General features: G+C 46.1%; 1 protein-coding gene across 2 annotated transcripts; it reads left to right on the top strand.

Moving 5' to 3' along the window:
• The first annotated feature begins 6,096 nt into the window (after window positions 1-6,096).
• Window positions 6,097-15,463, top strand: ATP5MC2 (ATP synthase membrane subunit c locus 2). Of its 2 annotated transcripts, XM_043564129.1 has the most exons (7): window positions 6,097-6,231; window positions 7,882-7,981; window positions 8,651-8,783; window positions 11,278-11,347; window positions 12,568-12,645; window positions 13,202-13,395; window positions 15,201-15,463. In XM_043564129.1, the coding sequence occupies exons 1-7, from the start codon at window positions 6,112-6,114 to the stop codon at window positions 15,313-15,315; spliced, it is 810 nt and encodes a 269-aa protein (XP_043420064.1). In that variant the 5' UTR covers window positions 6,097-6,111; the 3' UTR covers window positions 15,316-15,463. The 2 variants fall into 2 exon arrangements, with proteins under 2 accessions (XP_043420064.1, XP_043420065.1); XM_043564130.1 differs by lacking the exons at window positions 6,097-6,231; window positions 8,651-8,783 and having other exon boundaries at window positions 7,885-7,981.
• Window positions 15,464-16,097: the final 634 nt, after the last annotated feature.

The following is a 16,097-nucleotide window of genomic DNA, read 5'->3' as shown; positions in this document are numbered from 1 at the left end:
AGAGAGAGAATCCCAAGCAGAGCTCAGAGGTTGACTTGGGGCTCAGTCTCAGGAACCATGAGATCATGACCTGAGCCAAAATCAAGAGCCAGACGCTTAACCGACTGAGCCACCCAGGTGCCCCAAAATGATTTGCCTTTTAATTCTCTGTATTCCCTGATAGACTCTCAATTTTTTTTAAAACAAAAATTTTTTAACGTTTATTTATTTAGTTAGAGAGCACAAGCAGGAAAGGGGCAGAGAGAGAGGGACACACAGAATCCGAAGCAGGCTCCAGACTCTGTGCTGTCAGCACAGAGCCCGACGCGGGGCTCAAACCCACAAACTGTGAGGTCATGACCTGATCTGAAGTCGAACGCTTAACTGCTTAACCAACTGAGCCACCCAGGCACCCCTAAACTATAAACTTTTTAAGGGCAAGGACTCTATATTATTCACTGTTCAATCATTCACAGAATTTCTGCTGAGAGCCTACTGTATTCCAGACACTATTCCAAATGCTGAGGATACAGTAGTAAAGAAGGTCCCTGGCCCAGTGGGGCTTATCTTCTAACAGGAAAAAAAAAGAAGAAGAATATTAATAATACACTATGATAAGTGCTAAAAAGAAAAATAAAGGAAGAAAGGAGTTAAAGAAGAGAAAGTAGTGACTATTTAGATGGGGTGGTCAGGAAAGGCCTTATAAGGTGGTGCTCTTTAAGGGGAGACCTAAATAAAATGAGAGACTGTATGATCGGGGACAAGAATGTTCTGGGCATAGGAAATAGCAAAGGGCTGCAGTGGGAACAAGCTGGTATGTCTGAGAATCAGTAGTAACAAGCTGAACCCTGGAATTTTTTCTATGAGCCCTGGAAAACTATTGGGAGGTTTTAAGTTGCATTATCTGATCTACATTTTAAAAGATCACTTTAGTTATTTACTGAGTGGAGAATAGATTAGGGCAAAACCAGTCGGAATCCAGGAGACCAGCTAGGAACCTATTGTAGTGGTCCAGCAAGAGCTGTCAGTGGCTTGGACCCCACTAGATTTTGGAAGTGGTAAGGAATGAGCAAATGTGGGATATATTTGTATTCTCACGATCCAGCATGATGTCTGGCTACACATTCAATAAATATTTGATGAATGAATTAAGAATTAATTAATCCAACTAAATGAGGACTCTGAGCTGGAACTGAAACCATCCATCCTTTAAGCCTTTACTAAAATGCCAAGCCCTCTACAAACTGGAAGCAGATAGCGGCCACTGACGAAAGATCAGTACTAGGCTATACGTATTTTGTTAATTCCTAAAAATCAATAGGGAGATGACAAATATCCCAGTAGGAAAATGGGCAAAGGACATACATGAATAGGCATTTCACAGAAGAAGAAACATGAGTGGTCAATAAATATATGAAAAGATGCTCAACCTCATTAATAATAAGGAAAGTATAGGGGCGCCTGGGTGGCTCAGTCGGTTAAGCATCCGACTTCAGCTCAGGTCATGATCTCGCGGTCTGTGAGTTCAAGCCCCGCATCGGGCTCTGTGCTGACAGCTCAGAGCCTGGAGCCTGTTTCAAATTCTGTGTCTCCCTCTCTCTCTGACCCTCCCCCATTCATGCTGTTTCTCCCTGTCTCAAAAATAAATAAACGTTAAAAAAAAAAAAATCAGGCAAGAATAAATTTAAACCACTGTGAAATATCATTTTACATCCAACAGATTAGCTAAATACCAAAGTTGGTAAGGATAAGGCAGCAACCAAAACTCAGATGCTTTGGTGGGCATAAATACTGGAAAGCAATTTGACATTATCTGGAAAAGTTCATATTGTACAACCTAACAATTCCCTTTATGCAGAAACTCTTGCTCACGTATATCAGGAGACACGTACAGAAATGTTCTGAGCAGTATTGTTTGTAATGGCAAAAAGCTGGAAACACACCTAAATACTCATCAACAGGGGAACTGAGCAAAAAATGAGTGGGTTATTACACATCGATGAAAATGGATGAACTACAGCTATCTACATCAACGTGGATGAATCTTAGAAAGATAATGTTGAATGAAAAGGGCGAGCAAAGGGAGTCTACAAACAATATTATATCATTCTTAGCATGGTAACAAAATAAAAAGGGGAGCCAAAATAAACAATATATGGCAAAAATATGAAAACAAATCTTGCAATGATAAACATAAAATTCGGGGGCTACTATAAGAGAGGAGTATGTGGGGCCTCTCGGTGGCATTGGTAATAATATTTTTCTTTTCTTTTCTTTTAAATAACTCTACCCCCAAAGTGGGGCTCAAACTCAACCCCAAGATCAAGAGTCACAGGCTCTACTGACTGAGCCAGCCAGGCACCCATGGAAAATAAGGATTTTTGTCTTATTTTGTTCATGCATGTCTATGTTTCAGGCACCTAGCACGGTGCCTGGAACATAGGATATCAACAAATGTCTGTTGAGTAAATCCTATATGTTACTTGCATTCTTTCATGTGATTCAAATTATTTCATACTTTTTTAAAAGAAAAAAAAAACTATTTTAATCATGGTGTCCCCTTGCTCATTCTAGCTGGAACTCATACTGCCCCCTCAACATCGGTTCCGCAAATAACCTATTAAATCTTGTTGCATATCATAGCTGTATGTGCATATGTCTTTCTTATTGATTATAAATTTATGAAGACAATTTTTTGTCTTAAAAAAATTTTTTTAGCTTTTATGCAGTTTTGGGAGAGAGAGAGAGAGAGAGAGAGAGAGAGAGTGAGCAGGGGAGGGGCAGAGAAAGAGAGACACACAGAATTGGAAGTGGGCTCCAGGCTCCAAGCTGTCAGCACAAAGCTCGAAGTGGGGCTCATACTCACAAACAGTGAGATCATGACCTGAGCCGAAGTTGGCTGCTTAGCTGACTGAGCCACCAGGCACCCCCTCTTTATTTTTATTTTTATTCCCATTATTTTTGTTCCCATTCACACTGTTTTTATTCCCATTCACACTGGTTTTATTCCCACTCACACCATGAAGCACAATACCTTTCATGTAGTAGATGCTCAGTAAACATTGATTGCTTATTTGAAGTCACAGGAGACAAGGGCAACCCAGAAAGGACAAAGCTATGCTATTTACATTTAAAGCTGAAAAAAGAACTTAATTATCATCTAGGGCTCTCCCGCACATTTCAGCTGAGAAAGCTGAAGTCCAGAGAGGTGAAGTGATTTTTCTCAAAGTTATATGACTAATTAGTAGTATTACAAAATTTAGATTCAGATCTCTGGTTTGTGTCCTTAGGTCTTCACATTATATCACAGTGACTTTTATTTTCTGTTTTGTCTGTGTGTGTTCCTTGGCTTAGGAGCCACCAGACGGCAAGCACCAAATCTATGTTTACATAGATACTTAATCATGGCTTCTAGATAAATATGTAGGACCTGTACAAATTCATCATACAAATTCAAAGGAACTTCAAAATTTGTTTGGCTGTCCTTCTGCCACCAACTGTCCCACTGGCCCCTCGCTCAGAAGCCCGGATACTACTGATTCTTTCCCTCCTTCCATCTATTGTTTTCTTCCTCCACGAATAGGGAGGTTTACTGATGGCTCACCACCTGCTATCCTGGGGAACTGATTTGGCATGAGAAAATAGGAAATCCATCAGTCAGCACCCACTGGCCCCGGGAGCTTGAAATTAACAATCGCAAATAGGGTTCAAGACTTAAGAATAGTCCTTGTTGGGGGGGCACCTGGGTGGCTTAACAGATTAAATGTCTTGACTTTGGCTCAGGTTATTATCTCATAGTTCATGGGTTCAAGCACAGTGCCGGGCTCTGTGCTGACAGTTCAGAGCCTGGAGCCTGCTTCGGATTCTGTGTCTCCCTCTCTCTTTGTGCTCTGCCTCCCTCTGTCTCTCAAAAATAAGTAAAGGTTAGGGGCGCCTGGGTGGCGCAGTCGGTTAAGCGTCCGACTTCAGCCAGGTCGCGATCTCGCGGTCCGTGAGTTCGAGCCCCGCGTCGGGCTCTGGGCTGACGGCTCTGGGCTGACGGCTCTGGGCTGACGGCTCTGGGCTGACGGCTCGGAGCCTGGAGCCTGTTTCCGATTCTGTGTCTCCCTCTCTCTCTGCCCCTCCCCCGTTCATGCTCTGTCTCTCTCTGTCCCAAAAATAAATAAAAACGTTAAAAAAAAAATAAAAAAAAAAATTAAAAAATAAGTAAAGGTTAAAAATAAATAAATAAAAAGAATAGTCCTTGTTGGGGGTGCCTGGGTTGCTCAGTCAAGAATAGCACGCAACTCTCGGTCTTGGGCTTGTGAGTTTGAGCCCCACACTGGATGTAGAGATTACTAAAAAAAAAAAATAAACTAAAAACAAACAAAACAAAATAAAACAAAAAAACCAAAGAATAGTCCTGATTGGTAATACAAAGGTAGCCCTTTCAACTTGTACAAAAGTGCCTGTTTAACAGAATGAAAGAATATCCTAGAAAGCTAACACTGGAGAGAGCTTCAGAAACCACCTACTTTTCTCTCTGATTTTTCCAAGTGAGGAAATTAGAGTTTTGAGAGATGAAGTAACTTGCAAAGTTATTCACCTAGTTAGTGGTAAGGCTGGGACTAGACTCCCAGTCTCCTGCTCCCAAGACAGCTGTTCTTTCTGTGCCACGTGCCGGTGACATGTGCATCTAGCAACACGCATCATAAAGTAGCCTCATCCTAGCCTTCAGAAGTGAAAAATAAATTATTCAAACACTTCCTCTTCTCTCTGGCAATTTTTTTTCTTTGCATTTCTCTGTGTCCTACTCTCTCTCTCTTTTTATCCATCTTATGCTTCTCTCTGTGAATCCATCTTTCTGTTTGGGGTTTCAAACTGAACTGTGGCATGCCTTTCGAGATCCTTTTGATTTTTCTTCTCGGAGCTATTGTGTTTCCCGTCCGAAGGCAAACATGCATAAGCCAATCAAGACTCATTTTTTGGTGACCTTTGTGGAAAAGAACACCCAGAATTTCCATGTGAGAGGTGCTGGACCTCCCTCCTAGCCTAGCTAGTCAATTAAAATGAGTCTCTGGCCCCCCTGAGGGCTGTTAACCAATCCTAAGAAAGAAAAGATCAATCTCATTTTTTCGTCACCACTGTGCAGGGAGGCTGCTAACCAGTCAGAATGTGCCACTAACAGTCATTAGAAAAACTGGCCAATCAGGCCAACCTTGTTACATGGTCTGGTAGGAAAAGAAAGGGATTGATTGGAAAGGATAGTCTGGCTCCACACCCTTTCCTTCCTGGATCCTAGTTTTCCCTCACTGAAGTGGAGGAAGGACCCTTTCCCAAGCCCTGGATTAAGAAGATCCCTCGACCTTCGCTAACGTTCTCTTTTGTGGTCTTCAAATTCACTCTTCCCTCACGTAGCTCAACCGTTTTTACATAGTCTGTTTCCCTACTGATTGCATTTCTGACTTCAGGCCTGGTAGCAATAGCCTCCCGAATACTTGGCCCTCCCCACAGATCTCTCCATCCACCTACCTGTCAAATAACTTGTTTTGCATGATTTATGAGGGTGGAAAAGTTCAGTAAGTGATAAGTTGAGTCTCGAGATATCATTGAAGGGACCTTGCAATCGAGTCTCCAGGGAGCAGTGCAGAATTGAGTTGCAATGCTCCCAACTCTAATGATAATAACAATAACAATAACTATTATTATTATTACTATCATGTATTGACCTCTTACTGAGTTCCAAGCACCTTGCTAAAAGCTTCACATCTATTATCCCAATATTTGCTCAGGGGTAAGCACTATTATTATTCCAAATCTGCAGAGGAGGAAATCGATTTAGAGGGGTTAAACAGCTTGCCCAAGATCACAGTGGCTTGGAAACCCTGGTTTGCGTGAATCCGGAGCCCACCACTGAACCAGGGTAGGGGAGAATTAAACATTGCAGGCTCTAACAGCTTGCGGGAGGAGCCAGCTTAGGTTCCTCGTGGGCCCCTTGGTCCCAATCCCGCTTTGGGATTGTCGGCGATATCCGAGAAGGGTCTGAATTGTCGCAACAAACAGCTGCAACAACCGTTCGGTGGCAGCGGCTCCTGTGGACGGAGGACTTTTTGCCTGGGAGGCTGTGAAGCTGAGAGCTGAAAGGAATTCAGGATGGGCGGGGGGGGGGGGGGGGCGGGGGGTGTCTGGGGACTTCAGGGGAGATCCTGGCCGGCCCGGCTTCCCTCTCTGCTCGCAGCATCTGACACCGTGCCTGGCACCAATTGGTACTTGGTAAATACCTGTTGATTGACTCCCAACGATCCCCAGCTCCATTCTTCACCTACCCCCACCCCCTTTCCACCCCGAGTCAACAACTGGAACGGAAGGGATATTGGGGAATCGCAGGGCAACCAGGGAGAATCCTCGCCCGAGCTGGAATCGTGGATTTAGGAAAGGCGGGAAGTCCCCCACCCTTCTCTCCTCGCCCGCGTCTCCGATTTCTCCCCACTCTTTCCCCTCCCTTTCAGGAGCTCAGGGCCATAAAAATGCAGATGGAGGATCGGTGTGAAATAACGGGCCCATATAAATCCCTCTGCCGCCCGCCTGCAAGATGGATTGGCCGCATTGAAATTCCTCCGCGAGGATAATTAAACTCGGGGCCTCATCCGGGCAAAATTACATTCCTGTAATGGCGTCGCTCGGGGTCCCGGGAAATTGCTCCGTGGGCTTTCAGCGGCGGTTTTTATCGCCGGCCGGGGTGTGCCTGGCTGCGGCTCGCCTCTCCTCCGGGACCGTAAAGCTGCTGCCGTGATTTATCCTCCCCTTCTCCCAAATCCGATTAAATGGAGGAGCTCGGGGCCGGGGCGCCGCGGGGCCCGGGAGCCGGGAGGGGGCGGCGGGAAGGACGGGGCCAAGGAGGGGAGGACAAACGGCCCCTCAGAGGGTGGCGGATTTGGCTTTATTTACAGCCGCGGCTCTCTTTTTATTTTTTATTTTTTATGGGGGTTTGGTGAGCTTTCCCCGTCCTTCTCGTGCTGCATTCAAGCGCGATGCCTGGGTAGCTGGGGTTTGGGCATGAGGAAAAGTGGGTAGGCCCTGCTGCCCTCCTTCCAAGGGGGCTGCTCAGAACCTGTCTCCCGAGACCAAGAGGCCTAGAAGAAGGGATGAGGGCCGGAGCTTCCCCCCACCCCCAATTTATTTTGGAAAGGAAGAGCAAAAGGGCACGAGGGAGAAGCGGAGAGGCATGGGGAACTGCTTAACTCCCACGGATGGAGCCTGGGCAGAGGCCCGGGCATGCCTGCAGTGACCTCACAGCCTCACTACAGGTCCCTGGTGCCTACTATTCCTTGACTGTCTCAGGACTCCGGAGAGAAGGCTTAGTGTCAGGACGCCTGAGTCACAATCATCATTAGCCCCTATCTTCTGGTTCGATGACGCTGGTTTCCTCACGGCTGATCGCTAGAATAAGAAAGACAGAGAGGAAAATAAAGGCGGGGCCGCCACAGGCAGCTGGGGCACTTTGCTGACTATTCGCCCACGGAACGGGTTTCCCATCCATAAAGTCAGGGTCCCTGGGCGACAGAAGACAGGAGTCCCATGACTTCATTTTCCTTCTGCCACATTTGGGCACCGAACCCCAAACCCGGTGTTTGTGATTTAACACTGAATTTCTGGTGTGGGCGGGGCTGACAATGTGACTGCACATGCTGGGTACGGGGACGTGAGTCCCAAGATCCCAAACGCCGAGCCGACCAAACCGCCGGCCACGTTACAGATCCGTTTCCACTGCAGTTGTCCTCATTTCTGTAGAGGGTCGGCTCCGCCTGCAGTTTCTCCTCTCAAACACCAGGTGGAGCGACTGGCCGAATGCGGCCACAAAGCTGGCAGGCGGCGCTGTGGCGCCTGGGCCGACCCTCAACGCTGCGATTTTTCTATCCTTAGAAGAACGACTCGTTGGTTCAGGCCGCGCCTGCGCCGAGCCTTCCTTTCGCTCTTCCCGCCCTCCCCCCGCCCCTCTCTGTCTTCTGTGCTCTGGGAGCAGGTAAGGCCTTGGGCCCTCGCGCCCGCGATGCGCCGCGCACGCGCGCGGGACACCCCACCGCGCACGAGTCCTTTGAGGTCCTTACCTTGCATGCTCCCACCCTGGCCCTGACGCCCTCCCTTGGGCCTGGTACTCCCGCGCCTTAGGGCTGCCCCTTCCGCGTGCCGTGACCTCCAACCGCGCGGGCCTGGCGCCATCTTGGATGTCTCGTGGGAGGGGGGAGGGAAGACCGCCTTGGAGCCGGCGAAAGTCCAATCCCAGAGGGCTCGTTTTCACCTTTTCTTCTCGACCCTTGCAGACGCTCTCGTCTCACCCTCTAGACTGTTCAGAGTTGTCACAAACCTCCGGCTCTCTCCTCCTTTTTATTGCTTTCCCTTCGCTTTCTGACTCGTTCCATTCTTACCCAGCAACTGCAAGACTTGGCCCCAGGACTTCAGATGCCACGAGCAATGGAGAGAGCAGATAGTCTGTTTTAAAAGTAAACGTGAACGTGGTAGAACAAAACAGCCAAAACACCTTCTCCGTTCAGGCTGTGCCCTGGGGAGACCTATGGCAGGAAAGAGGCCGGTTTCTTTGAAACCATTGGCTGTCTCCCAGTTTCTCCTCCTTCCACTCCAGTGAAGTTGGAGGAAACAGAAGTGGTGGGCTAATAGCGAGGTTTTCTGTTAGAGGCAGCAGGCCCAAGAGAGTCGTGTGGGGCAGCCTGGGATAGTCTTCACCGGCCAGCTTTCCTGTCAAGGGTCTACCAAGAGTCCCCTGGCCCTGCTCTCAAGAGGAAAAGAAGGTTTAAGGAAGGGAATGGGTAAGTCAGCAGCCCCCTAATTCGGCTGATCTACACGAAGGAATAAACTCATGATGATGTAGGCCCGCTGATTCTGGATGAGGCTGTGGTCCGAGGTGTCCTAAGCTAACAGGTCCAGACTTGCCTGGTTAGGTGGCCAGTGGAGGCATCTGTACTTTGCACAGGGCTCCCTTAATTGCCACCTTTTGTTGTGGACTTGTAACACGTCAGCACTACTTTCAGCTGTTTACACGTTATTTAATTTAACCCCCCCAGCTATATTTTATGAATGATAATATTGAGGTTTAATTGCCTTGGGGAAAAAAACTATTTACTTGTTTATTATTTTTTAAGTAAGCTCTATGCCCCACTTGGGGCTTGAACTCAGGACTCAGGAATCACATGCCCTATTGACTGAACCAGCCAGGTGCTTTACTCCTCCTGTTCTTTTCTTTTCTCTTTTCTTTTCTTTTCTTTTCTTTTCTTTTCTTTTCTTTTCTTTTCTTTTCATGTTTATTTTTTTGAGAGAGAGGGAGAGAGAATCTCAAGCAGGCTCCATGCCGTCAGCTCAGAGCCTGATGTGGGCCTGGATCTCACCAACCGCGAGCTCATGACCTGCGCCGAAATCAAGAGTCAGACACTTAAAAGGCTGAGCCACCCAGGAGCCCTTCTTTTTTAAAGTATTAGGGAAATTTTGGATTTTGACCCAAGAAAACCTTTATAGTCTGCAGCAGAATTAGGATAGAGTTAACTTACGGGCAGTTTAAGACAGGGGACAAGAGTTGAAGGCATGGATTAATCCAAAAGTGACTAAGATTCTGGATTCAGAGGTGTAACCTGGGAAAATATTGAGTACAACTCCTTTAAGGAAGTGCCCTTTAACAGGTTTAAGTAATCCTGAGTATTTCAACTTGTAGCATATTAAGAAGTATTAAGTGTGAGATTTCAAGTCCTGGATCTACCACCACCATCATTTCAGGACTGATTTTAAGAATGTGCTCTTGGGGTGCCTGAGTGGCTCAGTCAGTTAAGCATCAGACTTTGACTCAGGTCATGATCTCGTGGTTCATGGGTTCAAGTCCTACGTCAGGCTCTGTGCTGACAGCTCAGAGCCTGGAGCCTGCTTCGGATTCTGTGTCTCCCTCTCTGCCCCTCCCCTGTTTGTGCTCTCTCTCAAAAATAAATAAAGGTTACAAAACAAAAACAAAAAAGACTGTGCTCCCAGTGTACCACTTGAGAAGCTTGTTTGAAATATAGGATACTTGGGCCTTATCACCAGAGAGCTTGTCCAGGAAGGTCTAAAGTGGCACCCGAATATGTATTTTTTTTTGAATATGCATTTTTTAATACATATACCATCCCTGCCTTCAGGTAACTAGTTCACATGAACGTTGAAGAAATTCTTTTTTGTAGGTCTTTAACCCACCCACTCCTCTCTCAGATAATTTCTACTAACTTAGGCACCTACAGGGTGTCAGCTCTGTTTTAGGTCTTCGGCATACAAAACAGAATGCCTCTTAGTGTGATGGTGCAAATGAATACGTTAACAGTCGTGGCTAATTAGAGTAAAGGCAGGATTCTTCCTTGGTCTGCCTCGCCCTGTTAATTAATGTAGGAAATGGAAGTCTTTTGGGGAGTCCAATAACTTCCAGGGATTTCAGTAAAAAGATTTTTGGAGATCCTTCCAGGGTCTTGGCCACCAACAACTATCTCCCAAGAGTCCTTAAAGGGCAGCAGTTTTAGTCCCAGACAATGAAGTCTTGAGAAGAGTTCCTTTTAGAGAGAGTAAGGAAAATTTAGGTAGAAGACACGGGAACTTCCTCTGACCACAACTCGTGAAGCTATAGAAATGAATAACAAAGCTGAGACCAGGTGGCTGCTTGTTCAGACTAGGGGGAGTCACTTGATTATAAGGAAATCTTGGAAGCTGTGTGGAGGAAATCTTGACTTTAAGGTTTTATTTTTTAAGTTTATTTATTCTGAGAGTGTGTGTGCACATGTGCACACGGGGATATAGGGGCAGAGAGAGAAACTCTGACAGTGCAGAGCCTGATGCAAGGGCTCAAACCCATGAACCGTGAGATTATGACCTAAGAGTCAGACACTTAACTGACTGAGCCAGCCAGGTGTCCCTTGACTTCAGGGTTTTAATTCTGTCTCTGCTGATGACTTGAGGTCATTTACTGTGCTGTTTGGGCCATGTAAATTTAACGGCACCTTTTCTGCTATTAAGGATATCCTTTGGAGCGCCTGTGTGGCACAGTCAGTTAAGCGTCTGACTTTGGTTCAGGTCACGATCTCACAGTTCATGGGTTCGAGCCCCGCGTCAGGCTCTGTGCTGACAGCTCGGAGCCTGGAGCCTGTTCCGGATTCTGTGTCTCCCTTTCTCTCTGTTCCTCCCCCACTCATGCTCTGTCTCTCTCTGTCTCTCAAAAACAAATGTTAAAAAAAAAAAAAAAAAGATACCCTTTGATGAACAAGGACAATATTTACAGCGCTACTTTTGTAATTCCAGCTCTCCTGCCACAGCCCCTCATCCCCTGAAAATGTATACCTGTGCAAAGTTCGTCTCCTCCCCCTTCTTGGTGAGTGCTTGCCTTTTCTGGGAAAGTTTTAGAAGAGGGGCATCGTGTTTCTTCCTTGCCACACGTTGCTCTTCACAGCTGGGTTGAGGGAAGGTCCTTTGCCGCGTTAGCCTGACAACAGAGAGTGAATGCTTACCAGGCACCCCTGTCTCAGATCCCTTGGAGGCCAGTTAATTCTTTTCATCCAACTATGTTAGAAGAGTGTAAATGAGAATCTCGAGTAAGGTCAGGTTATTCCTATCTTGAAACTCTGTGTGCCTGTAAACTGGAACCCTGCCAGGAATGGTAAGCATGAAGTAGGTAGCCTAACTTGGACCGAGTACACGCTGTGTTCAGGATCTTGCGCTGAGTGTCAGAGTCGTACCTGGGAGTTCCCTCCGGAAGCTTCAATTTGGGTGGCAAGTTGAAACACACGGAAATACACGTTGGAAAAATATTTTGACTTAACAAGCAACAGCATGGAAGAATTTATAGATTAGATGGTGGAGGCAGTTGGTTTATACATCTGTAAGTGAAAAGGAGTGATATTATTATTAGGGGGGGGTACCATTGATTGAGCACCTGAGTTTACCAGTTTGTATACATAATCTCATTTATTCCTCAAATCAACCCTGAGGTACAGCATTCCAATTTGGTAGAAGAGAAAGCAGGCTTAGAAAGATTTAAGTGACTTGTCCTAAGATCACACAGCTGAAGTAAAGCTAAGATTAGAATCTAGATCTATCTGATTAAAACCCTGGCTGTTAACTACCATGTTGTCTGCTTTGGTTTGGGGTTAGAAAAGGCTACGAGAAGGGGTGAATTTTGAATGTGGATCTTTGTGCCTATTTTCCTGAAGGATGTGTCCAGGGAAAAATGCTCCCCTAATCATTGGCTTCCCTCTTATGGGTTGGCCATTACCAAAATATCTCTCTCTCACTGAGTGAAGCAAATGCTTCTGAGGCTTAGATTTCTTCCTGTTCTAGAGGCCTGTAAAAGGGTATGGGGAGAGTGGGTAATACCTCATAGCCTGAAAGGAAGTACGTTTCTTCCCTTAAAACAAAGGAGAAGCCTAGGAAGCAAGAGAACTGGTTTGGTTCTTGAGTCTAAAATTTACTGGAAGTAAAAGAATGATCGAAGATCAAGAGAATGAATGGGGCATCCATGAAACAACTTGGGGTGGTTCTGAAATTCCTCCACAGCCATCCTTGACCCTCTTGCCCTTGTGTCATTCCCCCTAGGTCAGGAGCACCTCTCAGCTGTTGAGCCGATCACTGTCTGCAGTGGCACTAAAACCACCAGAGACACTGACAGATGAGGTACTTTATAAGGTGGAAATTGGGCCTGTGGTTGGGGGTGAGGGGGGAAGAGGGTTACCTGGCAGCACCAGTAGGGGGAGTGCTGAGGACGATCATCACAGACTAAAGTTAGTGAAGGATCAAGGCCATTGGCTTTAGGTGAGGGTGGAGGACAGTTGATACAACATATGATCTAGTGTTCCAGTTTTTGCCACTGGCAGTGCATGCCCATGTGTGCTGCTGATAACTACCATTATGTGACCTGGTTTACTGACTTCATTTGGTGGCAGTTGGTCCCAGGAAGACGATGATTTCAGGGCACCAAGAACAGGCTAGGCCTTCAGTCTTAGACTTCTAGAGCACACCTGAATTTTGAAGGTATTTGATGTCTACCTCTTGCATCAAAGAGTTCTGCTTGGCAGCATGTTAGGGGATTTTCCAGGGAGTTAAAAGTTTTTCTGTTTGGGGGAGAAGCCATGGAATGTGGTAGCATAAAGGGTTTAAATGGTACAAAACTTTCTGAAACAAAAAAGAGATTTCTTAAAATCTTTATCCTCTACCTGCATCTTCTTCACAGAGCCTCAGCAGCTGGGCAGCCCCACGTCCCCTGACCTCACTTATTCCTAGCCGTGGTTTCCAAACCAGCGCTGCTTCAAGGGACATCGACACAGCAGCCAAGTTCATTGGGGCTGGGGCTGCCACAGTTGGGGTGGCTGGTTCTGGGGCTGGAATTGGGACTGTGTTTGGGAGCCTCATCATTGGTTATGCCAGGTAAGCTGGGCCCTCAATTGGCTCTCTGTTTCCAGAGGTCTGGGCAGAGATATCTGGGGATCTTGAGCTATATGTCCTATACAGTAGCCACATGAACTTATTTGAGTTCAAATTTTAGTTAACTAGGGGCACCTGGCTGGCTCAGTCAGTAGGACATGTGACTCTTCATCTCAGGTCATGAGTTCGAGCCCCATATTGGGCACAGACGTTACATAAAAATAAATAAAAATTTAATTAACTAAAAGTACACAAAATTTAAATTTTGTGTACTTATAATGTGGCTAGGTGGCCACGTGTGACTAGTGGCTACCATATTGGAAAATTCCATTGAAAAGCTTTGGTTTAGAGTAGGAGTCAGCAAACTGAGGTGGAGGGCCATATCGAGCCACCGCCTGTTTTTTGTATAGCTGAGCTAAGAATGGGTTTAACATTTTTAAAAGGTCATGAAAAAGAGACCGTATGTGACCCACAGCATCTAAAACGTTTACTATCTAGCTCTTTATGGAGAAAGTTGGCTACCACTGATCTAGAGCCTCAAGTCAGCATAGTGGTTTCTTTACTGTTTTTCCCCATCCCTGGGAATTCCTGACCCCCCCCCCTCCCCCATCACTCCTGGGAAAACTGCCTTTGCAGCCAGCCCCACAGCTTCCTGACACTTGGGACTGTTTAGTCCCCACCAACCCCTGGCAACTCACTGTTAGAACTAAATTAATCCTCTAGAGACCTGCAAGTTCTCTTAATGCCTTTGAGGAAATAGGTTTATTTTTTAGGATGTATATGAAACAAGAAGCCTGACTGCTTCTGCATCCACAGTTCTGTTAAAAGCTGGCGTTGCTTTACCTTATCCGTCAAGGCTTCCAGAGGTGACAGAGTAAGGGAAATAGAAATTATATATTGACTTTCAAAGTTGGAAGACTTACCTTTATCCCATTTTGACTCATAATCTAAACCCCACAGACCATTTGTAGGCTTTTTTTTTTTTTTTTTAAGTTTATTTTGAGAGAGAGAGTATGTGCACACACAAGCAGGGGAGGGACAGAGAGGGGGAGAATCCCATGTGGGCTCCACACCAGCAGCACAGAGCTGGACTCAGGGTTCAGTCCCACCAGCCGTGAGATTATGACTGAAATCAAGAGTCAAGACACTCAACCGATTGAGCCACACAGGCACCCCCCCTTCCCCCCGCATTTCTTAAAGCCCAAAATCTTTAACTAATTTGAAGTGAAAGAAGGTAGTGTGTCCCCTGGCTTTATGGAACACCACTAGAAAAACCCCATTGTAGAGGGTTTTTCTGGTTGTGTTTCATCAGGCCATAGGGTTCTGAAGTATGCCCAAAGACCATCTAAAGAATAAAGAGGAGACCAAGCCTTTAAAATCCCCCACTTTTTTAACATTGTAGCTCGGCTTTTATACATTTTTTTATTTGGGGTTCTGCTCCTTCAAGTTTCAGAGCAGTGCTCTGATAGATTCTGCCACTCTGGATACCTGTTCCATCCTGGTTGAGCCCTGGATAGTTAAAGGTCCAGGCCCAGAGGCCTTAAGTTAGGCTATGGGTGATCCACTAGAGGAGGTTATGTTTGTACCTGGGCCATGTTAAAGAATTTTGGATTGTCTACTCCCATCACTCAGTCTCTGTAGAGCCCTTGATGGATCCAGCAGGAATTGGGGCCTGATGGTGCCACCGTGAGAGACTCATTACATAAGATGAGCTTGAGGAGATGAATTTTCCCCGAGCCCACCTTTGATGTTTATCTTTTTCTTTGTGTGGACTAGAAATTCAGTCTTTTCTCCTCCCCTTCTCCCAGGAACCCCTCTCTGAAGCAGCAGCTCTTCTCCTACGCCATTCTGGGCTTTGCCCTCTCGGAGGCCATGGGGCTATTTTGCCTGATGGTGGCCTTTCTCATCCTCTTCGCCATGTGAAGGAGCCGTCTCCACCTCCCATAGGTCTTTTTCCCGTGTCACGTCTGCCCTGTATGTTCCTTTTCCTATATCTCCCCAGGCAGCCTGGGGAAAGTGGTTGGCTCAGGGTTTGACAGAGGGAAGACAAATAAATACTGTATTAATAAGATCTTTTCTTGTGTCTCCTGTGTATATTTGTTCTCCTTAGTTGGCTGAGTGCCTTGGTGAGAGTGTAAGGCCTGGAGGGTGGTGACAGTTCTAAGTTCACCAGGAGTCTGGGCTCACTTGTTCTTTATTCTCTGTGTCAGGAAAGCTTTATTCAAATCAGCACTCCTTTTTTAATAATTTTCACCGGGGATGGCCTGTTATCTTGGAGGACTGGGTCAGTAGAAACGAACAGCAGTGGCTTAACATTTTGACTAATGGGCTCGGGCTCTCTGTTGCCACTGCTACTATCCTGGCTCAGGGCCTCCTCGCCACCCACTTGGTCTATTGCAGTAACCTTTTAACTGGCCTTCTGCCTCCAGTCTCTTCCCTCTAGCATTTACTTCTGCCCACCACTGCCAGGTTAATTCTTAAGTATAAGACTAGTATTTGTCATTTACCAATTCAAGAACAGTCTGCCCTCAGCTTTCTTGGCTTTATCTTTTATTATTCCCATACTCTACCCAAAGTGGTATTGTCATTTTTTAAATACTTTCCCTCTTTCCTGTCCTTATCTTCACGCCTTGCCCTTTGGCCATCTCTGCTTTCTTTTTCCTGAATCTTTGCTCACTTTCCTCTTTTTCAAACTCCCTGTTGTC

The sequence above is a fragment of the Prionailurus bengalensis genome, chromosome B4, assembly GCF_016509475.1.
Source record: "Prionailurus bengalensis isolate Pbe53 chromosome B4, Fcat_Pben_1.1_paternal_pri, whole genome shotgun sequence".
Classification (NCBI taxonomy): Eukaryota; Metazoa; Chordata; class Mammalia; order Carnivora; family Felidae; genus Prionailurus; species Prionailurus bengalensis.
Note: the sequence above shows the minus strand (reverse complement) of the source record. Positions and strands in the feature narration are given on the sequence as shown.

Bases quoted from the DNA above. Each gene is read 5' to 3' on its own strand.
- ATP5MC2 (XM_043564129.1), top strand. From the start codon at position 6,112: ATGGGCGGGGGGGGGGGGGGGGCGGGGGGTGTCTGGGGACTTCAGGGG. The intron at 7,982-8,650 runs GTAAGGCCTTGG...GTTTTCTGTTAG, and splicing joins CTTCTGTGCTCTGGGAGCAG to AGGCAGCAGGCCCAAGAGAG. The intron at 12,646-13,201 runs GTACTTTATAAG...TCTTCTTCACAG, and splicing joins CAGAGACACTGACAGATGAG to AGCCTCAGCAGCTGGGCAGC.